Source organism: Meriones unguiculatus, chromosome 9, assembly GCF_030254825.1.
Source record: "Meriones unguiculatus strain TT.TT164.6M chromosome 9, Bangor_MerUng_6.1, whole genome shotgun sequence".
Lineage (NCBI taxonomy): Eukaryota > Metazoa > Chordata > Mammalia > Rodentia > Muridae > Meriones > Meriones unguiculatus.
In genome coordinates, this window is record NC_083357.1 from 3,774,992 (window position 1) to 3,801,224 (window position 26,233).

Below are 26,233 nucleotides of genomic sequence, written 5' to 3' on the forward strand. Positions count from 1 at the left end.
TCATCACCTTTATCACCACCAGCAACATCACCATTATCATCATCACCATATCACTGCCATCATTTCCATCACATCATTACCATCATCACAATCATCATTACTATTATCATCACCACCATCTTCATCACCAGTGTTTATTACCACTGCTACCACCATCAATGTCATCACCAATACCATCATTACTTCTAACACTCATCACTGTTTTTATCATCATCACTACCACCATCATCAGTCTCACCATTACCAATGTGCCTAGTGCTTCATATATACTTAAGAGTCTTCCCTCCTGTACCTTGATAGTCTTTAAAAAGCCCAGGTTTCTTGAAAAGCATAATTTCAATTCTAAAGTGACTATAAGGGTGACCACGAAGTCTCCTTCAGCAAACACAAACTCTCGCCAAGGCAGGGTTTGTGCCAAGACTGATAAGCTGGCAGGCATATGCTGTGCCAGGTTTGTCCTTACAAGATCTTGCTGAATCCTTGTGGTCATTCTGTGAGTCACATTCCACTGTTCCTGAGCATGGAAGAACGCAGGTACAGGAACATTTTGAAGGTCACACAGAGAGCGAGGGACATGGGACATGACTTTTTGCACCCTACCTTCTATGGCATGGCTCCAGGCTTGAGAGTCTAGCATAGCTGAGGTGGGGGTTGGAGAGGGATGGGGTGGGCTACAGTACTTAGGCATGACTGTGTGGTCTAGATGGCTTGAAAATGGCCTGCCGAGAGAGTCTCATGGGGCTGAGGTAGCCCTCCTAGGCTCGGTGAAATAACCAGGCTACAGATGGTACATGTGTGGGCTCCTGGTGCGAGGGGAGGGAGGGTGAGCTCTCTTACCTTAGAGGAACCAAAAGTCATCTGGGTCCTACAGAAACGGATGGTTCTGTGCAAAAAGCCTGGCCTAGGCAGGGCTATTGGAAAGGACCATGCAATAGGACCTGCTGGAGGCAGGGCACCAGCCTTACTTAACAATTCATCTGTTCCTGGATCTCTGCTCTCCACCTGGAACCATGTGTGCTTATCAGGGCAGAGTTTGAGGGGTCTTTGTATGTGACAGCCCCTCTGCTGCTCTGGGCACCAACAGCTATGCTGTGAGATGTGCTGCTGCCACAGGCCTATACCACGGTCCTTTCTGCATGGTGGAAGGTACCCCTCTCTGCTCTAGCTGTAACTCCTCTACTGTAGTGTTGGCGGCAGCCAGAGTGCAGGAATTCTATAGGGTCTAGCTCTCTGCACTTCCATTGTACCCCAAGACTGAGCAGAGTAGTCTGTGTCTAGGCTCTTACAACCCACAACATTGTCTCAGGAAGACACAAGCCAGACCCTCTGCTCCAGTAGCCACTGGCCCACATGGATTGGCAGACCACCACAGAGTTGCTGAGTGTAGACTCTGACAAAGTGTTAAGCCTACAACAGTACCATGTCATAGACTAGAACTGGGCATGGTAATGTACTACGCTTAGGCGAGAGGCTTTGTCCCCAGAACGAGAGCCCATGAGAACCTGGACCCCCGTGTGAGGCCTAGAAAGATGAAAGTCAGGTATGGAAAGATGGGAGAGCCTCGACCATGAAATCACACAACCCACAGCCTCGGGAGCCAGAGCCATCTGGAAGACAGCCTGCTTCCAGGTCACTTGGACCAGGATTCTGGGATGGAGCTCAGGCATTAAGTAGCAGGAGCCCTGGCACTCACTGCACCCCGGAACCCTAGAAGGATGTGTAGCTTGTTCACCTGTGGATCCGCTCATCTGGGTACCGCACCATTTCATACTGGCCACTGTACTTCTGTCCATCTGCCCATTAAAATCATATGACCATCTAGATAAGTCTCTGTGACCCAGCCTGTTCTAGTCAACACTGGCAGCACCCCCAAATAAACAAGATATCCCAGGCACTCCTAAGGGGAAGTCCCAGATAAGCATCATTGAGTGGATTCAACCCTTCCTTCCTGTTATAGGGAAACAGAGACTATAAGCAACTGGCCCAAGGACACACAGCACTGTCCCCCAGCCTCTACACCAACCATGAGTTCCCTAAGTCGCTCCTTGTATCCTCTGTTGGTATAATGTTCTTTTGAAATGTGTACACCTTACCCTTGTTCATTCAAATGCTGATGTCTACCCCCCACTCTCTGGTTTCAATCCTAATATTGCATTGTGATACTTATTCTAAGCATCCTGTCTCAACTGTGTGTAAACAGGCCAAAATAAAGCAACTAGCCACAGTGTTGTGCAAAGGGAGGAGCCAGAGGACAGGAAAGAGGGGAGGAGCCAGAGGGCAGGAAATGAGTGGGAGGAGAAAGGGCGAGAGGAAAGCTAGGAGAGCTGGAGGAGAGATCTTGGAACAGCTTGGAGAGATGAACCAGACCTAAGATTTCACAAAAAGCAAGTAAAATGTGAGAAATCTAAATGTTAAGAAACTATGCGGGCTTGGAGGTTTAGGAGGGAGTAACTATTGCCCAGCATCATGTTCTAGGTTAACTAAATAAACACAGTCTCTGTGTGGTGATTTGGTTATACAGCTGTTTAGGACTAACAGCAGCTTTTCTAAAAGATAATTAGTAGTAAATGTTAATTACCACCTACAGCAAACCTCCTTGGATCCCTCTGGATCCAGGGGTTCAGTTGCCTCCTTAGAGAAGCCTCCGCCTTGGAGGGCTGCTAGAATCCTGGTTGCCATGCAGGCCAGAGCAGAGAGAGAGAGACATAGATTTCCTAGGCTGCAAGACAGCCTTTGGCCCTGCACACGTGCACTGTCTACCAAATGGCCTCCAGGAGGGTCACCAGGGTCCTTAATGTTAATCCTCACCCCCAGGATTCCTGTAATAAAGAAGAGCTTTTGGGGATGGCAGTTAAAACCCATCCCCGTCCTGCTGTGACAGCCTGGGCCTGGCTGTGGACGTAGATAAATCATGTGGCCTCTTTTGAGAGTGCTGGGTGTGTCCGACCTGCAACCTGGGGGGGCACACGCACCCCAGGGTGGCTTTGAATGCAGATCAACACAAAAAAATCATTACTTTAGCCACATGAGAGAGAGGAGTGTGTGTCTGTGTGTGTGTATGTATGTATGTATGTATGTAAAAGCGCACGCACTTTTATATATAACTCAGTTCTGTGCACGGTCTTCAGCACAGCCTTCATACATGACAGTCATGTCATAATGATAAAAGACAAGCACACCAGGAACAGTCTCAGTGTGGGAGGCTGGACAGAGACCCCTGCTGCCCCCTCCCTGGTCTGGCCCTCACACAGCGAGCCCACCCATTTCAGAAGGTGAAGCCCTCAGTGTCCTTACTGGTGTGTCCCCGACTGACCAGAAAGTCACGCCGTCAGTCTAACGCAAACACTTCAGCTGTGCATTGGGCCCTTTGCTCTGTCTGATGTAGATGGCGACTGCCTGGCCACAAATGCCTTTGGTTTGATCAGAGGAGGCCCAGCTTCGCGCACCTAACCAAGGGTGCTCCCCCAATCCTGTCCTGTCCCAGATCCAGTGGCCTGCTGACTCCCAAGCCAATCAGAGTAGCCTCACAGGTGCTGTCAGTGCCTTTGGCCCATTTCACCCCAAGTCTGACAGCCTATGGACCCTAAGCAGACTAGCAAGGGAGTTCCCTGTAAGTAGGTGCGAATTTCTAGGCAAGGCTCCCATCAGGCTCTAGGAGGAAGACCCACTACGCTGATTCCAGGACAAGGAAAGTAGGGGTCACTGTGCTGTGGGACAGAAGCTCCTGAACTCCAGCATGGGCAGGAGTGGCCCAGAAGACTTGACTCTGATGCTGCTGGAGACAGAGGCCACATGTGCTGGGCACTGAGCTCTGCCCTCAACCCGAGCTTTCATTTCTAAGCCTCTCATGCTAAAGCAGCGGCTCTCTCAAGGGCCACGCTCCAGGCTAGCCTCCTCATGTCCAGAAGCAGCTGCTTCTCTGGGTTTCTTTCACCTGTAGCTGTCAGCTCAGAAGATGCTCACAAAAGCTGTAAGGAACTGGCTGGATGTGTGTTTACGATCTACTATTCTGAAGGGAAAAGTGAGGCATAGTAAAGGCATATGACATAGTCAAGGTCACCCAGTTGGCTATCCTGCCTCTGAACTCCCTTGTAGCTGATCAGAACCAGAGAGAGAGAGAGAGCAAGGAGCAGCCCTGCCTAACAACCAGCTTCCCATCCTATCTTCACCTCAGTGGTGCCCGAGGCCTCCTATCTCTCTGGCTGATCCTAGAGGACCTGTTCTGGCCTTCTGGGGCTTGAGCCAGTGAGAATCATGAAGGAATCAGGAATCAACCCAGCCATAATGTCAAGGTCCTACAGGCATGGGATGGCTGGAGCAGAGTCCCCAGGGAAACAGGCTCATACTGGGATCTGCAGGGACCAAGAGGGAAGCAACTAAGTCAAGGCAGTGCAAGATGGGGTGACTCATGAGGCAGGACTTAGCAGCCTGGCAAACACCAAGTATGCGCTTGTGCATCTGTGTGTTTGTGTGTGCATGTTCGTAGGTATGTGTGCATGCCTATGTGTGTGCATATGTGTGTGTCTGTCCACATATCAAGAATATAGGGTGAAGAGCCACTGAAGGCAGGGAGAAGGGAAGGGGAGGGCGGGTCCAGTGTCTGCTTTATCTGAGGAATCTTACATCACCCCAGCCTCACTTTACCAGTGAGGGTGGGTGAGGCTCTGGGGTCAAGTGCCTCAAGAGCAACAACAAATCCCATGAGAGCAGCTGCATACCAGCTACTAGAGGAAGCCAGGAAAAGGAGGCACTTGGCCCACACCTCCCACTGCACCCTGCAAGGAATTCCTAGCCAAGGCTATACAGTGGGCAAGCACAAGACTGAAGTCTGAATCCTGTTCAGGGAGGCTCTGCCAGAAGGATGGCCTAGCCAAAACCATGGGCCTTCGAAGCCAGCTCTTCCATGAACAGTCCCAAGATAAACATAAGCCACGTGAGAAGCATAGGCCAAGAGCCTGCTGCTGGGGAGCCTCCACGGTCCTTCTAACATTCAGCAGGCACCACAGGAGAAACTACAGGAGGCTGTCTAAGAGGAGAGGACCCCGCCCAAGAATGCTGCTGTGGTTTGGATATGGTTTGAGTGTCCCCCAGTGGTCCTGCATTGGCAGTTTGGTCCCAGAGGGTGAGGCAGCAGGAAGTGGTAGAAGCCAGGAAGAGGTCCCCAGCTCATTGAGATATACCTTGGGAAGGCATCTCAGTGGTTTTCATGGGACTCCTTGGTGGTTCTCTCCCAGAGAGTGCTTATAAGAGTGGGAGCCAGCCCTTGCCTCTCTCCCTGTTCTGTACTGAATAGCTCCCATGTTCCCATGTGTGTTCCTGCCACTGACATCGGCCACACAGCTGCGCGGCCATCAGCCATGCAGCCATGCAGCCAAGGGGTGCCCCAAGCCTGAGCCTGAGATGAACCATTTGTTGAAACCTCCAGGCTCTATTAATAGCCCTCTTTGGAATGCCAACTTATGTCAGACACTTCATGATAGTGACAACACGCTGACCAACACAGGCTGGCTTGCTCTGTTTCCGCGCTCTGTTTCCTGGGCCTTACAAATTGCCAAAGGCTGGAGGGGTGTAGGCCCTCCTTCCAGGTTCTGCCCTCGCCCCGTCCCTCAGTATGTAGCAGGCGCTGAACATGGACAGACACTAGGAGCTCCTTTATGATGCATAAAAAGAGAACCGCCAGCTGAGGTTGTGAAACTGGCTCCACAGCTCCTTCCTGTCACATGGCTTGCACCACACCCCTCTTTCTCCACTTTCAAGCCACCTCTGCAGCTGACCCCTCTTGTCCATGTTAGGTAAGCGTGAGTACCTGACAAGACCATCCCTTCAAGGGAGCTAGCAGGCGCTGACAGCCATGCTCCCTTCCTAAAGGGAGCCCTCTCCCTAAAGTACCACCCTGGGCAGAATAGATCCCCTGAGCCTCATCCAGAAAGTCCCCCCCACACACACACACTGGTTCCTTGTACTTGGAACTGTCCCCTGCTCCTCCCAAGCCCTGAAGGAAACACAGCCTTGTCACCTGGACCCCTACATCCCATCCCAAAAGTAGCCCCTCCTGTGGGCAGAGGGGGGAGGAGAAGCCCAGCGCCCTCTGGAACCCACAGCTACGAAGCACAGTCCAGATGTTTGGGACTGCCGCAGATCAGTTTGAAAGAGCTGACCTGCAGCCTAAAAATACGGCATCCTCTGACAGGCTTAATGTGAGTGCTCAGAGACTGAGGGACACACTTCAGACAAACAGTAGCTCCCAGCATGCTTTGGGGCCAGTCTTTCTAGTATCCTTACTAGAAATAGGAAGAAACAAGACCAGGAAAGACTGGTTCACTTTCCTAGAGGCTCACAGCTGGTAAGGGGCCACACCAGGATGGTATGGGGCAATGGCAAGGGGTCTCAGACAGAAGGCAGGGAAAGCCAAGGTACAACCTGAGTCCTGGCACCTCCCAACACCAGGACCCACGAGAGCCTAGGCTAAGCATCGGTCACAGCCATGTTCCTGAGAATGTTCCCTGGGCACTCATGGCATTCCAGGTACTGTGCCAAGTACTAGAATGGCACAGCCCGGGTCCCCACAGGCAGCAATCTTTGGCTTCAGAGGCGTCATTCCTACCCGCCACCTGCCCCCAGTCCAGGATGCCTCAGAAGAATCACAAAATGATGCTGTTAGCCTTCCTCGTCCCCTTCTTTCCGCCTCCTTTCCTCTCCCATCTTCCTCCTCCTGACTCCATTTCCTGCTTCTGGTTCTCTTCCTTCTTCCCCCTGCAGATTTTTTCATAAAGTGAGCCCAGCTCAGGTTCTGTGGGAAAGCCCTCAGTTTCCCTACTGACTCACTGGTGGTCCTTTCTATTTTCTGTCACTATAATAAAATGCCTGAAGCTCATATGTCACAAAGAAAATGGGTTTATTTAGCCCACAGTTTTGTCTAGAAGTGTAAACATCAAGTCTCTTGAAGCACCTATGGAGAAGGACACCAATGCTAGAAAGAACAAAGAGGTCACCTGGCTAAAAGAGAAGCTCTTTCATGACCTTCTCCAAGACATGCCCAGGTCCTGGGAGAGTCGCTTCTTTCCTTGCGATGACTTAACCACCTCCCACCAGTCCTGGCCTCGTAAGGGCCCACTGCCTCTCACTTCATCCATCAACACTGTGGGAACCAAGCTTCCTACACATGAGCCCTTGAACCTCACACTCAAACCAGATCCAAGCCACAGCATTCTGGACTGAGCAGAGGCTTTCAACCTTTCAGCCTGAGAACTTTCCCTCATCTGTTCCCTCCTACAAAACAGGCTGGACTCCATGAGCAGGCTAACCTCTTTCAGCTCTCCACGCCACTCAGCTTGGAGGCTCTAAGAAACTTCTAGTCCCTGGCCTGAGTTCTGCCAGGGAAAACCACACAGATCCTTGGTCCCTCTTTGTCTGTCCCCTGGACAGCTCCACCCATTCAGACCCCCAGGGAAAACCCAAACCTGCTACAAGGTCAGGGCTGGAATGAGGCAGTTGGCAACCCGGCCCGGGGTCAGACATGGCTGGTCAGCCCTGCTTATCACCTTTGAACACCCACGGCTCAGGGAATGGCTCCTCTGGCCTGTGCTAGGAGGCAGTGCTGGGGTCCAAGGGCAGTAGAGGCAGGGTAGGCAGAAGAGCCAAGACCCTGAAACTATTTACATCCCAAGGTTTCAGCTGTGCTGGGATCTGAGCGTCTCTCTGCTCTATTTTTCTTTTTCTTTTGCAATCTCCAAGAAACCTGAGCTGCCAGCTGGGTGGGGGTGATGATTTTGCTCGCCTGACATCTGGATCACATTAGCAGTCAGGCATGCTGACTCAGGACCGTGTTCCCCTGGGCTTTAGCCCTTAGCCAGACATGGAGGCACAGGCGACACCCCACCCCCCAGCCCCCGGCCACCTTTCTCAAGACAGGGACCACTACTCATCAAGCCGATCCTGGGAGTGGGGGAGGCGCAGGCCTTGAAGGGTGGCTGCCAGGCTTGGCATGCTGGGAAGAGGAGGATCTTAGAGAAAGGACACTGGGTCCTGAGTGTGCTGGCCTGTCCTGACACAGCCGCCGTGTCAACAGACATGCAAGACCAAATTGCAGATGTGGAAAGATAGCGGCCCAGACAGGGTAGGCAGCCTGTCCGTGCTCCACAGCGGAGCAATGTACAGAACAAAGACTTGAACTTGCCCTTTTAGCTTATCAGTTCAAGGCTCTTTCCTTTTTCCTCATGGACTCCCTTATGAGCATCAGGACCCTTCCTGATGACATGAAGACCTGTGTGAGTTTCCCTGACATCAGCAAGACCATCCAGTTGCAAGCAGCCACCAGTCCCGCTTAGGGCTACTTGATGACTTTCATGCCCGCAGGTACTTTTTCCTTAGTGTGGCCCTTCCTTTATAAGCTACTAGAAGTTGTATTTTCTAACTGTTAGTGTGGACACCCAGGCTAGACTCTAATTACATTATTGTTGTTGTTATTGTTGTTGTTATGGTTACTTCTTTTTATGGTCTTAAAATAGATAAAAGCAGAGCTGTTTCTGTGGACCCCTAAAAGACCGTGGACAGCCTTGATGCTGTTCGTGCTTGAGGTTGTCGGGAGCGGTCTCTTGGCTCTTCATCAAGAATAATGTTTCATGATTTGGGCTTTCATTCCCACTGTGTTGCAATGTACTGAGCCTCTGTGCCCCAAGGAGTCCTTTTCCCTTTCATTTGCTGTGCTGTTTCAGGCAGCCTCACCTTCTACCTCTGATCCTCCTGCCTTTTCTCTGGTCTCCTCACCTTTCACCCATGCTCATAGGCTGTTTTCTGTAGCAGCCAGGCCTCTTCCTGCCCCCAGAGTGATCTTTTAAACTATTAGCATGAGCCTGTTACCTAAACCCAGATGGCTTCTCTGCCCTCAACACCAAGCTCAGGGCTACAGCCTGGCATGCAAGCCCTCACCACCTGCTCTGACCACACCTCCCACCTCTCCTCTGGGAGTGCCAGTTGCGAACAAGGGTGTGCAGTGCCCAGAGAGGCCTGGGATGCCTTCCCTCCCTCCCTGATCTAGCTCCTCCCCTCTGAGACCTCCCACAGTGCCCAGGCAGAGTGGGACAAACCTCAGCCACCACCCTAGCTGTGCCTATTCTAGAAGCATGCCTGTGCCCAAGAGACACTTAGAAAGGTTGCACTCATAGTCCCCGCTCCAAACACGAATGCCAAACTGGAAGGTTTGGTGGCTCAGTGCCACTGTGAGCTCAGATCCTCAGGGCCCTGCCCCATTAGGCTGTAGATATCAACACCATGCACCCAGGTGACCCTGCAGACAGCTAGCAGGTACTGCCTAGGCCTCCTGTGCAGACAAACAGATGTCTATTGCCAACAGATGTCTATTGGATCTGGCTGTCCAATGCTACCCTGACCTCTCTGCTTCACCAGGCCACAGACCCCCTGAGGGTGGACCTGTTGTGGATTGTGAGGCACAATAACCTGGTCAGAATGAGAAGGTATGGCTTCGTGTCCTCTATTTCCAACAGCCCCTCTCTTCTAAAGATCCCTGATTTTAAAGACTGAGGATGTAGGACATAAACAAAAGAGCTGGGGCCCTAGACTCAGAAAACCTGCGTTCCAAGCATTGATAGTTACCGGCTGTGTGACTGTGGGCAAGCCACTGAACTTCCCTGGGCCTGGGTTTGGTGAAAAGGAAACTGAGGAGCATCATCATCCCTATAGAGGAAGTGAGAGGCTTAAGGGCCATTGGACCGTGACTTTACTGTTTACCTTCAGGTTTCAAAACTGTCTCATCATCACTGCACATCCTCGAGGTCAGGGACCACAAGGCTGTGTGGTTGTTTTTGCTGTTATGTTTTGTTTTTCCAAGAATGACTCCTAAGCTTTCCTGGACAAGTGCTGACATCAACTAGAGATGGGCCGGGCACTAGCTCACCCACGAGGAGCGATGTCCCTTGGGCAATCGATCTCCATCATCTTCCACCTCTGCTTTAGGCACCCAGTATCCATGGGATGCTCAGTGTCCATCTCAGTGCCCCTGAGCCATGTGGACAGAACCTCGAAGGCTGCTCTCCTGTTCTTTCTACTGTGTCCTCTTCTTCTAAATAGGGTTTCATGTGTCCCAAGTTCTCCCTGAACTGAATATGTAGCAGAGGATGACTAGGAACATCTATCTAATCCTCCTGCCTCCCCCTTCTGAGTGCTTACATTACAGGTGTGAGCCTGTAATCTGTGGCCTGTGAAGCACTGGCTTTGAACTCAGAGCTCTGTGCATCTTAGGCAAGCATTCCTCCAACTGAAGTTCATCCTTAGCCGCTCTATCCTTTTAAGCTGGAAAAGAATCAAGTCACATGCTACCAGACCAGGGCCACTGGCAGTGAAACTGTTAGCTATAAACTCTTCGCTGCCGTGAAATGCCAGGGTTAATAGGCAACGTTGGGACCTGGCAAGGTACATTTTATCACAATTAAAGTACAGATAATGCTAAACACATTTAGATCATTTAGAAAATTTTCTACAGAACAAAAAACAAAAGAGTAGAAAGAATATTTGAAGAAACAATGGCCTAAAACTCTCAAAAATCTAATGGCAGGTATCTGTTGTTGGTTTTGGAGACAATGTTTCTCTGTGTAGCATTGGTTGTCCAGGAACTCACTCTGTAGACCAAACTGGCCTGGAACTCACAGAGATCTGCCCGCCTCTGCCTCCTGAGTAGTGGGATGAAAGGCCTGCGCCACCACAACACATCCAAGCAGCTCAATAGACTCTGTGAAGGATGAACACAGAAACAGATCCAGCACAGTCAACACTTGAAGGCCCAAACCAGCAGCTCACAGAACTGTTCAGGAGTGACATTTCTGTGTGACACGGAGAATTAAGATGCATATACAAGGGGCTAGAGAGATAGCTCAGAGGTTAAGAACATCATCTGCCCTTCCAAAGGTCCTGAGTTCAATTCCCAGCAACCATATGGTGGCTCACAACTATCTACACTGGGGTCTGATGCCCTTTTTTGGCATGCAAGTGTACATGCAGATAGAGCATTCATATATATAAAATAAATAAATGAAATCTTTAAAAAAATGCATATGCCAGCCACATCCAACAAGTAGATCACTACAAAATAGCATTAAAATCATTTTAAAAATTAAAATGTTACATTAGAAAATTAATAGAAAGGAAAGAAATAAGAATGAAGTAGAGGAATAAAAAGATAAGTAATGTATAAAATAGAAACTCACAATAGAAATAAGTCAAACTACACCAATAACACTAAAGGTGAAGTTAAAGAATACAATCAAAACGCAGGGATTCCAGTTTGGGCAGAAAACTCAAGAGCCAATCAATCACATGCTATTTCCAGGAGACTCACTTCAGATTCAAATATTTGAATAGATTAAAAGCAATCACCAAAAAGCCAGGTATACCACTATGAGGAAAAAAAAAATACTTTGTAGGTTTGTTTTGGTTTTATTTTCATGTGGTGCTAGGGATTCAACCCAAGATGTGCTTGCAAGTGCTAGCCAGGTACTCTACCACTGAGCAACTATAGGCCTTAAAACAAAAATGAATATTACCAAGGATTAAAAAAAATATAATGGTAAAAGGATCAATTCATCAGAAAGATAGCCATTAGAAAGATAGGGCATGCCTACTAAGAAAACATCAAAACACATGAAGAAAAATAGACAATTGAAGACAAAGGAGTAATTCAGTAACAGTAGTTGGAGACACTGGTATCTGCATTTAATAGATAGAGAACTGGGCAGGACATCAACAAAGCAACAGGAGACGTAAACAGCACTGCAAGCCAGCAGACAGCCCGGAGCACCCCAGCCAAGCTTCTCCCAGGACAATCTCCAGGCCAGCCACATGCTGAGCTCCGCAGCAGCCGCAATACATTTAGAAGGACTGGAACAACACAAAGCGTGTTCTCTGACCATAGTGGAATAAATTCAGAAATTATAAAAAGATATTTGGAAAACTCACAAGTATGTGGTTATTAAACAAAACGCTTGTAAATAACCCAAAGGAAAACTCAAGAAAATACTAGGTGGCATATGAAAGATATGACACACTGAAACGTGGATGTGGCTCACAGAGTAATTCATAACTATAAACGTTTGCAACAGTAAAGAAAGCTGTGCGGGCCTAGGAAGGTAGCTAGGGTGTCAGAGTTCTTGCCTTGCAGAAATAAGGACCTGAGCTGGGATCCTCACAACCCACATAAAAACCTGGTGTCGCCATGCATGCCTATATTCTCTGCATGCAGGATGAGGGGAGCATAGGAGACAGAAATAGGATCCCTGGAGCTTGTTGGCCAGCCAGTGCAGCTGCACTGGTTAATTCTAGTGGGAGACCTGGCTTAAAAAGGAGGTTGGAGAACTGACCAGAGAAGACACCAGATGCCAGCTTCTGACCTCACATAGGAGCACACACACAAACATACATGCACATATATGCCACACATACACACAGGCACACACGCACACATGAGCACACGAGCGCACGCATTCAAGGATATAAAAGCAGTTGCAGTGGCACAATTCCAGCATTTGGGCAGTGGAAGAAGGAAAATCAAAAGTTCAAGGCCAGCTGGGGCTACATAGCAATTTTGGGGCCAGCCTGAGCTATATAAGATCCTGTCAAAGAAAGAAAGAAAAGGAAGGAAGGAAGGAAGGAAGGAAGGAAGGAAGGAAGGAAGGAAGGAAGGAGAGAAAGAGAGAGAGAGAGAGAGAGAGAGAGAGAGAAAGAGAGAAAGAGAGAAAGAAAGAAAGAAAGAAAGAAAGAAAGAAAGAAAGAAAGAAAGAAAGAAAGAAAGAAAGAAAGAAAGACCAAAACAAAAATGAAGATTTGGCCAAGTATTGTGCTATACACCTGTACATGGGTGGCTGAGGCAGGATGATCACAAGTTCGAGCCAACCTGGACTACAGGGAGAGAATGTCTCATAACAAAAACAAATAAATTATAACAATGAGAGGGCATATGGTCAGTAACCCAACCTTAGCCTCCACACTGAGAAACAAAAATAAAGATAAACTGAGGAACACCACAGAAGGGAACAATTAAGTTCAGAGTGGAAAAATCGAAGTCAAGGATTTCCAGGCAGTGGCTGGACGCAGCCTAGCTGCCCACTGAGGAGTGATAAAGGCATATCAAATCAGTGGGATGCTACTCAGCCTTAAAAAGAAAACGATGACCCGTGATACCACACTGACGAGCTTCCTGTCTCGGACTCCCCAGTGCAGGGCTGAGTCACCAAATCCCACTTACATATTACTTATCTTTGACCTGCTGGATAAAGTTTTATTTAAAACGTTGGTTTATGGAAGCTCGGTCTCCCCTTCCCTCTCTTTGGGAAGACTTCTCCTCAACGCCGGACAGGATAAGCACCTCAGCTGGTTCAGGAGTCAGATGGTGAGGATACAGAGAGGAATGTGGCCCAGCAGCTGCTTGTGGTCAGTGGAGGGTGGATAGCATCCAACTAAATTCCAGCCCACCCAAATCCCCACCACCCAGCACCCAACGGGGTACAGGGTGTGCTCTCTTCATGGTGGTGTTCAAGGGAAGCCAGCAATGTCAGACAGCCTGTAACCTACATTTCCAGTGTGCCAGGCCCTGCCAGGTCCTTTTCCTGCCTGAGTCACTGCACCCATGTGCTAGTTAGGGTCCTCCTTTGCCTTATCCCAACTCTTCCTTCATCACTGAGGCAGGCAGGGAGACCCCTGGGCCTCTGGGAGTCCCAGTATCACTAGGTTTGGGAGTGGACCAGGGGAGACAGCTGTAGCTCATCCAAGCTGCACAGAGCACGGGTCTCAGCTGGCGGGGGTGGGGGAGGGGGGAAGGTGCTATGGGAGGGACCCAGTATCAATTCTGTGTCTTCTTCAGCTCTGTAGCTGTCAGAGGCTCATTTGTCCCACTGCCATTTCCTCCCTCCTCCCTCCTCAGCAGCAGAACTAAGATCAATGTAAAGGAAAGCCATTGTCAGTGCTGTGCTGGAAATTGACAGAGCCTCTATCCCACTATTCGGAAGATTCTCACCTTCCTGGGTTAAAAGCCTGGCTCTTCCCCTAAACAGCTCAACTTCTGTTTGAGTTCCTTCCTTGCTCAAAGTACTCATCTCAGCCTCCCAGAAAGAAGCTCATGTGAGCCTGGCACACAGGCAGTCACCAGCATTACATGAAAGGCTGTCAGAGGATGTTTGGCACACAAGGTCTGTCCCCTTTTCAATGTGACTAGGTCTTGCTTTCCCATTTCCCAAGCTGCCTGTGGGTGGGTGGTTCTTGAGGCATCCTGAATGGCTGTATGTGGGAGCACTTAGCCAGGAATGGTTGGACAGTTAGAGCCATGCACAGACCTTGAGTCCTTATCTCCTGCCTGATCAGAGAGCCCTGGGGGAGGAGTGGGCTCAGCCTTCAGAGAAGTCACATGATTCCAAGGGCTTCTTGCTCACTGCCCCCATGGAAAGATGGGGTGGGGTGGGGACCGCATCAGTACTGAGCTCCCACCTTGTAGGGCTCCGCTAGTGGAGTCACACTTGTCACCATGGAGTCTAGGGTAGGTCTAGGGTGGGCCCACGGTTCTGCTTTTCTAACAAGTTCCCTGGAACTGTTAACAGAGCTGTGTCAGAGCTAGACTTGAAGCATCAAGGGCCCAAAGCCTGGCACAGCCCTGCCCGAGAAATGCCTAGGATGCAATGAGTGAAAAGCCCAGCCTGGCTCCCCACCCAGCTCCACTCTGGTTTCGAGCATCTGGAGGGTAATACTGCATGGCTTTTCAGAGTTGATGGGATTCCATTTCCATTACATATATAAAATAAATCCAGCTCTGCATTATTAAAAAAAAAATGTAAAATGTGGAAAAGAACAGGAGGGGGAAAAGATCACTGATAACTGCACTGAAAAAGATGGCTGCTCTCTTCTCTTCCCCAGGATCCTGTATCTTTCAGGGAGTCTGTCATGCAGAGAGAGGAATCAGCTGCAGATGCCTTGCTTCATCAGAGCAAAGCACAGGGAAGAGAAGGCAGCTGCCCCCAGCACCCTCCATCTCCCAGTCCTGTACTCTGAGAGGGATGCTGGGTCTCTTGGCACCTGATGCCTTTACCCTGACCTATCCTGGAGCACAAGTAGGCCAGGACCCTCATCCATTTTAGCTCTAGGCAGAGGAGGCAGGGGTGGCTCTGAGGGAGGGGTGCACATCTGGATTCCTGGCCAGGAGCCCACATTCCTTCCTGGTGAGTCTGAGCAGATGGGGCCTCCAGAGAGTTATGAAGAAGCTGCTGGCTGCCTCCTGTCCCACTGTAATGGGACTCACCCTGCAGGAACCACTTGTGGGACCCAAAGGACCAAAGCCTCACATGGGGACCTGGTTTGGATCCAGAATAGCCCATGCAGATTGCTGAGCAAGCATCATGAGCCCAAGCGGTGTCTCTGCCCCTCCACCCCAGTCAGTCTCACTTAACAGTACCAGGGAAACAGAAGGCCCAGGGAGACCATGTGCCCACCTACCACAGACCCAGCCAGGGAGGAAGCTTGGAGAGCCCCGTTGGGCTGAGCTGCCTTACCTGAGGGCAATCCTTAATGTAGTGTCCTTTGTTGAAACACAGGTGGCACAGGTAGTTCGGAGGAGGCCGCTTGCTGGGCTTGCGGGCCTCAGAGGTGAGCGTCAGGTCTGAGAAATGCTCGGTGAGGGAGCTGAGGCCATCGGCGATGTTGTTGAGGGAGCCATAGGGTGAAGCATTCCTGTACACACTGCTGCTCAGCGCCTGTGGGAACAGACAGAGGCTATTCAGGGCTACGGCAAAGAAGGCTTTCAGTCTCCCCACATTGATTCACACGGAACTTTCAACCAGCCCCAAAGCCTAAGTTCAGATCTTAACTCTATTTGTGAGATTGGACTCAGGGGCCCTGCCTATAATGTGGGAACATAAAAGCGACCTCCTAAAGCTTCCAGGAAGGTAAAGTAAGGTCATGAGCCCACACTTTGTCACGTGTCTGGGCCCCAGGACCCCTGGGTACATGGTGATGATCTTAACAGCTGCGAGTGTTGTTACTATCAGTGTTTGACACACTGCACCAGATGTGGAGGTTAATACTACCAACCTGACAGGCCCTAGAGTCACTGAGGAGATAAATCTCTCGCCGTGTCCGTGAAAGAATTTCCAGATTGGGTTAAGGGATTTGGGAAAAGCCACCCTAGATATGAGAGGCACCATTCCGTGGGCTGGGGCCCTGGACCCAGTCAAAAGGCAAATCCGGTTCACAGTAGCATTCATCCACCCCCCTTTCCCAATTGTGCACACATGTGACCATCGGCCCCAGCTCCTGATGGCACGACCTCCCCGTCATGATGGACTGTGCCCTCTGACTGTGAGCTAATGTACAGCCTTACTCCCTTAAGCTGCTTTTGCCTAGTGTTTTCTCACAGAAACAAGAAAAGTGACCATTGCGGATGGCATCAAGGGAAGCCATTTGTCAGGTATAGAGGGACTTCAGACATGCCTCTGTTGACTTCATTTCCCATCAAGCAAGAAAGAGACGTGGGAGCTTGCAGCGTGGCTACCATTTTGCAGACCTGGGGGCCAATGCCCAGAAGAGCCCAGCTTGCCTGAGCCACCTCTCTGAAAGCCCGGAGAGGGAAGCGGCTACCTCTCCCACCTCCACATGACGGGAACCAGACACCCCGTTGAGCTCCCAGGCAGAACAGCTCAGGCCCTGCTCGTATATACAGCCTCTATTTATAGACATCACAGGCTCCGGGTGGCATGGCCCACTAGAATTTAGTGAAGGTGGGGCCTGTGGTGGGGCTGGCAAGGACTGGCCAAGGGCTCCCCTTTCCTAGTGAAGGGCCAAGGCTAGAAAGCAGCAGCTTCCCTGGGAAAGTCAATAGTGAACTTTGGTACAGTGGCTAGCGTCCTCTGAGGGCGCCGCAGATGCTGTAAATGGCAGGGATGAGCTCCCGCTCAGGGCTGATGGGGAGATGAGACCTTGCTTCTGGGAGTCCATAAGCTGACAGAGAAACAAGGTTCCAGGAGCCAAGAGTTCAGACGCCCTTGCAAAGGAGGGGCTGGCAGGGGCCTAGAGCATGGACAATCCTCTGTCTCCTCAGTGTGGGAAGGGAGAGAAGAGAACTGACAATAGTCTAGGACATGGGGTACACTCTGCCCAACTCCAGTAACAGTAGCCTTTACTCTAACGTTTCTGTCTTCAGAAGCTGGTCACTCAACTCCTGGAGGATCCAGCCCTCATCTTCCAGTACCTTGGACACCTGAGCTGGCCCTTTCTTTCTCTACTCCCTCTTGCATTATTTTGACCAGAGTGTGGCCATGGAAAAACACAAAAGATGCCACAGCTAGAGCTGCCCAGGGCTAGCACACAGCTTTCCTGCAGTGAGGGGACCACATGGATCCTTAGCCACCCGGTGCAACGTGAAACCCAAGATAGCGCGCTCCAGCTCCGTCCCTGGGCCAGCTCTTTAGCTCTTGGGCAAGCCCAGAATGGAGCGGTTTCCTGAGAGGCAGTGACCCTCACCCTGGAAGCAGCGAGCCTACAGGGTCACTTTCTGAAGTACAAGGGGACAGCTTTGGTGGAAATGAGACAGGTGGCCATGGTAACAGGCCAAGCCCTAAGAAAAGTATACTTACTGAGATAGCTGCTTCTCATCACAGCCCTGTGAGTCACTGCTCCTACTTCACAGATGAAATGAGTGTTCCAAACTTGTATTGAATGACCTGGAAACTAGTAACAAAAACAGTTTTCTGGGCTCCACCTCAGAGTCACCACAGCAGTGGCTTGGGACCAAGGGCATATTTTGGTGTGTGATCAAATCTCCATTATGACCGTTACCATTTTAACGATTTTAGAGCGTACAGTTCTGTGGTGCTGAGCATATCCTCACTAAAGACACAGCCACTGCTGCCACCCACCTCCAGACTCCTTCACTCTGAATCCGCTAGACAGTAATTCCTGACCTGGATCTGCTTTGCCCGGCCCCCTGGAAAATTTGGGCAGCAGCAGCCAGTTCACTGGTCTCAAAGTACCAACTCCCGAGTCACTCTGTATCTTGACTGGGAGACCTTGCCTCGTGCCAGGAGGCTACCGGCTCCATCATCTCAAACTGGCCTGAGTGAGGGCAACATAGCCCCAGCCTCTTAGTGAAAAGTTTATCCAAACAAGAAATCTAAAGCTCCGAACCCTGTGACTCATGCTCACGGCTGGGAAATGCAATTTCACAAAATAACAACCCTCTTCTCTGACTCCCCCCTTTTCCTTTCTTTCATTTTTGCTGGATAGGACTTAAGCTAGACCACAGCCTTCAATACTGTTTTAAGAGGAAGGGGAAGTTTGGTGGATGCCAAAACTACACTAATTACACCCTAAAGAGTCCTCTCCTGGGCCTTGTGGCCACACTCCCAGGCTCACAACAGCCCCTCAGGCATCCCCAAACAGCCAAAGGCATCTGAGGAAGACACCCCCTCCGTGGCAGCTCAATACTCTCAGATGCCACCAAGTGTCACAGATACACCTTCCCTAGTAGATCCATGGACAGAGCAAGACAAAAGCCCCCCTCCCAGAATTCTGGTCCCCACTGTCCCCCCAGCCTCTTTATATAACTGCCACAGCTTTCTGTGTCCAGCCCCAGCCCAAGACAAACATCACCCAGAACTAAGAGTCCAAAGAGAAGTCAGTTGATTCAACCACATTCCTGTCCTATTAGGAGAGAAATCGAGGTTCTGAGGGCTTCGGGGACTCAGCACCAGTTGGAACAGAGAGCCAAGGGTCCAACTTGCCTGGTCAGAGCAGGCTGGGAAGGTCAGAAAGCCATTTCCTCTGCAAAGCCCCATTTGAGCTCTGGCCACAGAGGTGAAAGGCAAGTCCCAGCTGTTTTTCTGACTTGTAGGGACTGAGCAGAGAAGGGTTGGGAACTCTTGGAACAGAAGGGGGGGGGGATTTAACTGTCCCTGCAGCTGCACCATTGCTGGGTTCAGACACTCAGATTCTGAAAGCTTCCCAGGTTCTGGCATATAAAGGTGATCAGCCATTCACTGTGCTGCAGGGCCAGCAAGAAGAGCACAGATGCATGCCTTCCGAAGGCCCTGCTCTGTCCAAGGGAGGGCAGCCCCACTATGTGATGGATGCAAGCCACTGGATTACATCATCAGCCTGTGTCAGTGACCCCAGACGCTGGTAGGAAGTATGGAATCCTTCCATCATATGTGAGGAGACACAGCATCAGACTCAGGTCACTGCCAGAGCCTTCTCCAAGGTTCTTGATGAACAGACAGGAAAAAGTATATGAGAAGACTGGTTTGTTCTGACCGCTAGTTGTTCTGGTATATTCTATAGAATCTTTTCCTTTTCTGAGTTCCCCTTGACTGCTAAGACACTATTTATCTGAGCACTGATCTCATTCTTGTAGAGCTGGAAACTGAGACTCAAAGAGACTTAGCAATCTGCCCAAGACAACACAGTCAAAAGGTGTTGGCCAGTTATATATCTCATTCACACACAGCCTCTGAGGCCTGGCTCCAGAGGACAATGTCAGGTGTCACATCATATGTAAAGCCCGTGGTACTGAATAAGATGTGGCTCCAGCTTCTCTGGACCCTGGAAGGGGACTGGAGTCTGGAGACGGCAGTTCTTCTGTGGACTGTGGAGGACAGAGGCACAGAGAAGCCTGCCCAGCTGGACTCTCCTGCAGGGCTATCAGAGGGAACCACAGACAAAGGAGGGACAGGCAGATGCTGTGCCAGTAGTTGGACACTTCTGAGAGTGCCCAGAGAGAGTGGAAGTCTGAGCCACAGAGATTGTTCAGGCAGGAGCAGAAGGGGAGCAGGTGGAAATGAGACACAGCCTCTTTCAGGAAAGACACGGTCATGGGTAAGGCCAATGGTGAAGGTAGTGTTCAGGCCACAGGCAGGGTACCCAAGCGAGATCAGGTAGGCAGAGATGTTCTATGTCCTGTTCGCTAAGCCAAGGCAGGGTCAGGGGAAGGAGCCTCGGAGGAAGGCTCTAGCCCCCAGTTCTATGGGGTTTCTTTCATCAGTCAGGCATCTTCTTATCCCCTAAAGCCACCCAAACCCTGCCCTCTGCACCCAGCACACATACACACATTGCAGTAAGGAATCATCCACATCACCAATGGCTGTACCCCTGCTTCCAAGAGATCTGCACTTCTGTCCCTCGGGCCCACCCCGCATGGTGCACGTCTTCACCCTCTACACACAGGGAAGTGGGTGTGTTCTGGGTTGGGGTGTAGGAGATAGTACGCACAGGTGAGAAATGGGTCTCGGGAAGATGAAGCACATTGTAACTGAGGGTTTCCCTGCCACACTTACTCTGACCATGTTCTTCTTTCCAAGGCCAGGAACATATGAACTGGCCAAGACAGATATGATCCTTTGCTAGTACAGACACATGTAAAGCAGTTCTTCCTCCCCACGCAGCTGGTGCTCAGTAAAAGGTCCTAAACTAACGGCCATGTCTAGTCCTTTTAGATGAAGGAACTGGGCAGAGAGAAATGGAGACCACGGCGTGGAGCAGTAAACACTGGATGTTGGACAGGACCTAGGAGGCCTAGGGATAAGGGAAGACTTTATCCCCACCTCAGTTCCTTGGCCCCCAACCCAGGGTCACCACTCACTTTATGGTGCTCATGGGTCATGGCTCCTTGCCTGCTTCCCAGCTAGCACAAGAGCACTGGGACCCTGTGCCTCACACTTATGAAGCATACTTGTTAAGCAAAAGCAGAAAATGTGAACCTGAAAAACCAAGGACTGGACAGGATGGTAGCATTATCCAGTCCAGGGTATGACTGAGGCCAGGCCCTCGATGGCAGAGGCCTGGAGCTGGGATCTACTGTGAAGTGAGGGTGTCCGTGAACTATGAAATCATGGGCAGACACGTGTGCTTGGGCCATATGTACTTGGCTCACACCAGGGACCCCAAATGCTTTTGTATTCTCAAAGAGGCTCACGACCAAACAAGGTAAGGACCATCTGCACGCTTAAGCCACTATCAGGACATGGCTAGGGATAGGGCTTCACCATCTCCCAAGTCAGCTCACTGCAATTGATCTAGCCACCAATAAACACTCGTTCCTTGAGATGACACAGGGGGCTGAGACAAGGGAGGCCATCGGCTTCATCACAGGCCTGAAGACAAAAGACAGCACGTTTCAAGGCATCTGCCTTACCCCCACCCGCCTAGTAGAACGAGCTGAGCATCCAGTGTGGCCCAAGCAACTGACTGAGATCATGTTAAGCTGAGAGAGGCAGGAATCCTAGCCCTGAGGCTGACAGAAGAACAATAGAGAGACACCACCACTGCATAGGGCAAGGCGGCCTAGCTGCCGAGCCTGTCGCCTGCCCTAGAGTATTTACACCTTGGCTGCCACAGCACATGTCGTAGCAGCTAGAGGCAGAACTGCTCCCTAGGGCAGCCACCCAGGCCTCTCAGGGGAGGCAGCCATTTGTATCATGAGGAAACACTGTGGAATCTATCACTGGGACAGGGCTGGAAATATCACAGGTAGAATCAACAGCAAGTATAAAGGGTTGGACACATAAGACTGCTGGGTGCTTAGAGAAATTACAAGTTAGCCAGTGTAGCCAAATGGGGACTGAGTCATAGAAGATACATTCTCTCTCTGTCTGTGTCCCCGCCCCCCACCATATCCCCCCCCCCCCAGGGTTAGGGCACAGATCCAATGGCACATGCCTGGTTCTGTCCCTAGGTCTCTGAATGTAACTTCTTCCTCTGGACAACAGGGCCAGTGCCCCAGGCAGGGACATAATAAAATAGGAAAACATGGTTTTTCTCCTGTCTCCCAAACCAGGCCAATTAGGGAAGGAACATATTGGGGAACCTAGTACCAAACCAAGTACCCATGACTCTTCAAAAGGATTGGGATCCGGGGCGCAGGGTGTGGCTGTTGGTGGGGTGCCTGCCTAGCACGCAGGAAGCCTGGATTTGTTCACGAGCACCACCTAAACCAGACATGATGGCATACCCTTGTAATCCCAGTACCGTGGAGGCAGGGAGATCAGAACGTCAAGGTCATCTGCAGCTACACAGCAGGTTTAAGAGCAACACGGTCTATATGAGACTCTGTCTCAAAAAGACAAAAAAAAAAGAAAAGGAAAAAGAAAAAAGATTTGGACCCAGACAAAACATGAGCGGCGCTGTGGTTTGTTAGGAAGTCCTAGGTGCTTGGCCTGCACAGGGCCATGAGGAAGGTACAGTTAGGAGCTAGCTTGGAGACCAGCTATCACACAGGCTACAGAGATAGCTGGGGGCTGAGATGCAGCATTGGTTTAGATCTAGCTCTGACGATGACTTCAGAGTCCTCCAGGCCTCTGCCTTGCTCTCTATACGATGGAAGTGACAAGGAACTACATTCTAGGGCTTTGCTGTTCAAGATACCACTGGAGGTGGTGGCTCGCTCCTGTATTCCAAGCACTCGGGAGACTAAAGCACAAGAATTGACCTGGGCTAGCCTGGGCTAGGGTGAGGCCCTGTCTCAGAAAACAAAACACATTTGCTCGCTGCTTACTAGTCCCCGTTTACACCACCTTGGATTTTTGCTGCCACTAATAATTTATTACTGAAGCCCCTGCCCTCCCTCCACCTGACTTATACGGCCCAAGGTGTAGTCTCCCTCTGAGCCCAGACCTATGCAGTCAACTTAGCTTCACAGAGGCGATCCAGGCTGCCTGTGCCAACCCCTACCAAGTGGCAGCCTCCTTGCCTGAGTTACCATTCAGCATCCCAAGGGGAGGAGTCAGATATTTGGGGACCCTTCACTAGCCATACCTCTGGGACATTCCTTCGAGGTTTGGGCTGCCTGCCTCCTGTCTCAACCAGACCACAAAGATGGCGGGAGTCAAGTTTGCCCCTGCTAGGAGGAGAGTGACTTTGCTCCACATGTCCACACTGGGGAGCCTCCAGACACCAGCTGTAGGCACAGGTGCTGGTTCATCCAAACTCCTTACCATTGTCTAGGCTGGAGGCTTTTGTTTGCTTGTTTTTAATGTTGGCATTTAATGATTATTTATTTATTTTTGTGTGTGTTTGTGGGCACATACCACAGCATGCATGCAGAGGTCAGAGAACAACTTGAAGGAGTTGGTTCCTTCCTTCTACCTTGTGTGACCCAGGGATTAAACTCAGGTAGTCAGGCTTGGGGTCAGAACCTTTTAACCACCCATCCCCCTCACCAGCTCTATTTTGATTTTTTGAGGCAGGGCTTTATTCTAGCCCAGGATGGCTTTGAACTCATGGAGTCCTCCCATGCTAGAAATATATGAGACACCTCCTCCACCTGGAACCTTATACAAAACCCTACAGTTTTTCTCCTATGCTCTCGTCACCATCTCTGTGCTGAAGGGTTGAAGACCCTTGATACTGTTGACAAATCTGCAGTGGGTGGGCCACAGTGGCAAAGAACAGTAGAAAGTGACAGGCGGACCCGGGAATCTCCCCCACTTTATGACACCAAGAAAACATTCCTGGAGTTCAGAGCTATGCAGCCCAGGAGACGAAGAGCTGAGTCCATGGAACTGCGTGTCTGCCTCAGTGGAACATCCCTGGACCTGGAGATGGTTGGAAGAACACTGCAAGTATCCTGAGCCAAAACTATTCTCCGGTTGAATTAACGTTAGGAAATGTTGGCGTGAAGAGCTGGTAACACATTTTGGATTACAGGACCTCTCTGAGCCTTTACCACGCTAGCGGGCACTGTGTGAGCTTAAGCACAGTACTTACGCTGTGCTTTCCAGCCGGTTTGAGCCCCCAGTTCTACACACACACAAAGAAGGGGCGGACATTCGACAGTGGGGCCACACTTCCCGGCTACCCCTGTTCTCGGAGAAAAGAGAAAATGTGTTCTAAGAATCTGAGTTCAATGACATGGGGCAGTCTCGTCTCCCTGGTGTGGTAGGAGTGGGATACAAAGACTGCCAGGCCCGGCTCTGAGAACCGCTCTAAGAATCCAAGAAGTAATGCTTAACTCTACTTTTCCAGAAGTGGAATTCGCGGTGGCTGCCTGCTGGGAATTTAGATTCCAAACAGAATTCAGCAAGAAAGATCCATGCGTCCACCGGCCCCACACACTCCGAAGCCCCACCTCCTTCTACAGCACCTGGAGGGGCTCAGCCAAGATATCTTTCTCTGAAGACATCCAGCTGTGCCACAGGTGTCATTTCTGAAAGCCGGGTTTACCAGGCCACCTCATTTCAGAAGCCAGAAGTGTTTTAAGACCCTACAAAGCGTCCGTGTGCACCTGAAGGCCGCCTTCTGGAGCTTGTCCTGCCCTGGGATGTAAACTCTCCCACCTTTCTCTCTGCTCCCAGGGCCAGAGGGCCACTCAGAAGCCTTGGCTTCTCTTCAGCTCCCTGGGCTGAGGTTCCAGGGGCACAATAAGCTTCTGTGGCCCCGTGTCCTCACCTCCCCCAATGCCAGCTGCATTCATGGTGTTTTGCTATTGTGGAGGGAGCAGCCTGGGGGCGGTTCAGGAGGGGGTGGGCTCCTGGCACAGGGACTGGCGCAGACGGGCCATGGTCAGCGGTCAGCATGCAAGTCACATCCACAGGCACTGCCACTGGGCCTGCCAGGCCTCCAACAGAATGGCAATGCTTGTGGACCCTGCGTCCCTTCCTAAAGTTTCCTCTTGTGACACAGAACTTGCTACCTTTGCACCCAGCCCCTTGGTGGTGGCATTGACTGGGGCAGGAAGGATTTCTCACCCTCTCAGCCATATCAGGTCATCAACTAAGCTCTGGCCTCAGGAAGGAGGCACACTCAAGAACACAGCTGGGGTTTTAACGGGGTTTAAGTGGTAAAGGGCTGAGAGGTGAGGGTGGGAGATCCAGACCCAAGGGAGCGTTCTGGAAGTCAGTAGGCACAGCCCTCCAGCCCTCCAAGGAAACCATGGGCCTTTAAGTGTGAAAGGTCCTCTGATCCCCCTGGCCCAGGCTGCATCTTGGCAGATATTCTCTTGTTTATATATGCCTTCAACCTCTAACACACCACCCTGGGTGACAGCAGAGATTAAATCTGCTCAGCTGGAAAGCTGAGACCCAGAGACATGGGAGCTCCCTAGAGTCAGATCACAAGAGGATTCCCCCCCCCCCATTGCTCCAGCTCCTCCCACCCTGGGTCCCTTGTTAGGGGGAAACTGAGGAACACAGCAATGAAGTGGTAGGAGACAGGTCTGGCATCTGAGCCACAGCTGGGGTCCTGGAGGCTTGAAATTTTCAAAGAGGATCACAGATTGATGGGCAACATAGCAGAGAGCGTATGTGAGGAATAAGGTAATGCCGGGGTTGGAGCAAAGGGAGTCCAGTAAAGACTTGTTAGGGACCCTGCCGGACCTCTGGGTCATGGTCAGCTTCTCCCTAGATGAAAGACCCTCCCTTGAGCGTACCTGTATGAGCACCAACTATGAGCCACGACAGCACCCCATCCACCCACCTTCCTTTCACAAATGTATTGTCTATGACTCCCCTCTTAGCCCCAGACTCCTCATTCCCATCCTTGCATAGAACTCAACATAGGTTTGGTAAGAGAATTAATAATGGAAGAGACCCAAGCAATGAAGGAATACTCTACAAACAGTCCTCCAAAGTCATTCGCCACCTAAAGCCAGCCCCAAGCGACAACAAATTGTCACAAGAAAGGAAGATCCTAGCCAGGGACCATTCCTCAGGGCAGAGAGCACGTGTTATGATTTATAAAGAGCCTTGGCGCGCACACACACACACACACACACACACACACACACACACGCTTCCCCTGGCTCTGCAGGCACCTTTTCCAGTCTTGCCGCTAGGCCCAGCCCTCCTGTACCACTTCTCTTCCACAGGGCAGCAGGGCAGCCTGGAGGTGTTGACCTTACGCCAATGTCTTACATGTCCATGGGTCCTCCAGTAGATTGTGGCCGTGTTGAACACATACCTGAGACCAGAAAGGGAGGCCTCCTGGCTCCACATCTCAAACCCAGCACACCTCAGCATATACAGGCCTTATTCCCAGCCCACCTCGAGGTCAGAAGAAATGTGAAAGTGCCCCCGCCCCGCGTGCGTCCCGCTACCTCGTGCACCTTTTAACACAGGGAAACCACAAGGCGACAAGTGAAAGCGACACAGAGGGTATCAGCAGTTCCCTACTGGAGTAAATGGGGGTAGGGAGGGGGAATCATTGGTAGATGGATTCTGGGAAGGCTCTGGATAAGACCCTGCAAAGGGGCCTGGGAGGT

At 50.8% G+C, this 26,233-nt stretch overlaps 1 protein-coding gene across 2 annotated transcripts in view; it reads right to left on the minus strand.

The window, feature by feature from the left end:
• Zcchc24 (zinc finger CCHC-type containing 24) overlaps positions 1-26,233 on the minus strand; it is a 52,122-nt gene that overhangs the window by 24,557 nt on the left and 1,332 nt on the right. Inside the window, exons 2-3 of one of the 2 annotated variants that reach the window (XM_060390705.1) lie at positions 15,543-15,743; positions 10,461-10,744 (exon numbers count right to left, since the gene is read on the minus strand). In XM_060390705.1, coding sequence (XP_060246688.1) covers positions 10,553-10,744; positions 15,543-15,743 — 393 coding nt within the window. In that variant the 3' untranslated portion in view covers positions 10,461-10,552. Of the gene's footprint in view, positions 1-10,460; positions 10,745-15,542; positions 15,744-26,233 lie in introns of those variants that run through there. The other variant, XM_021663176.2, reaches the window with a different exon arrangement.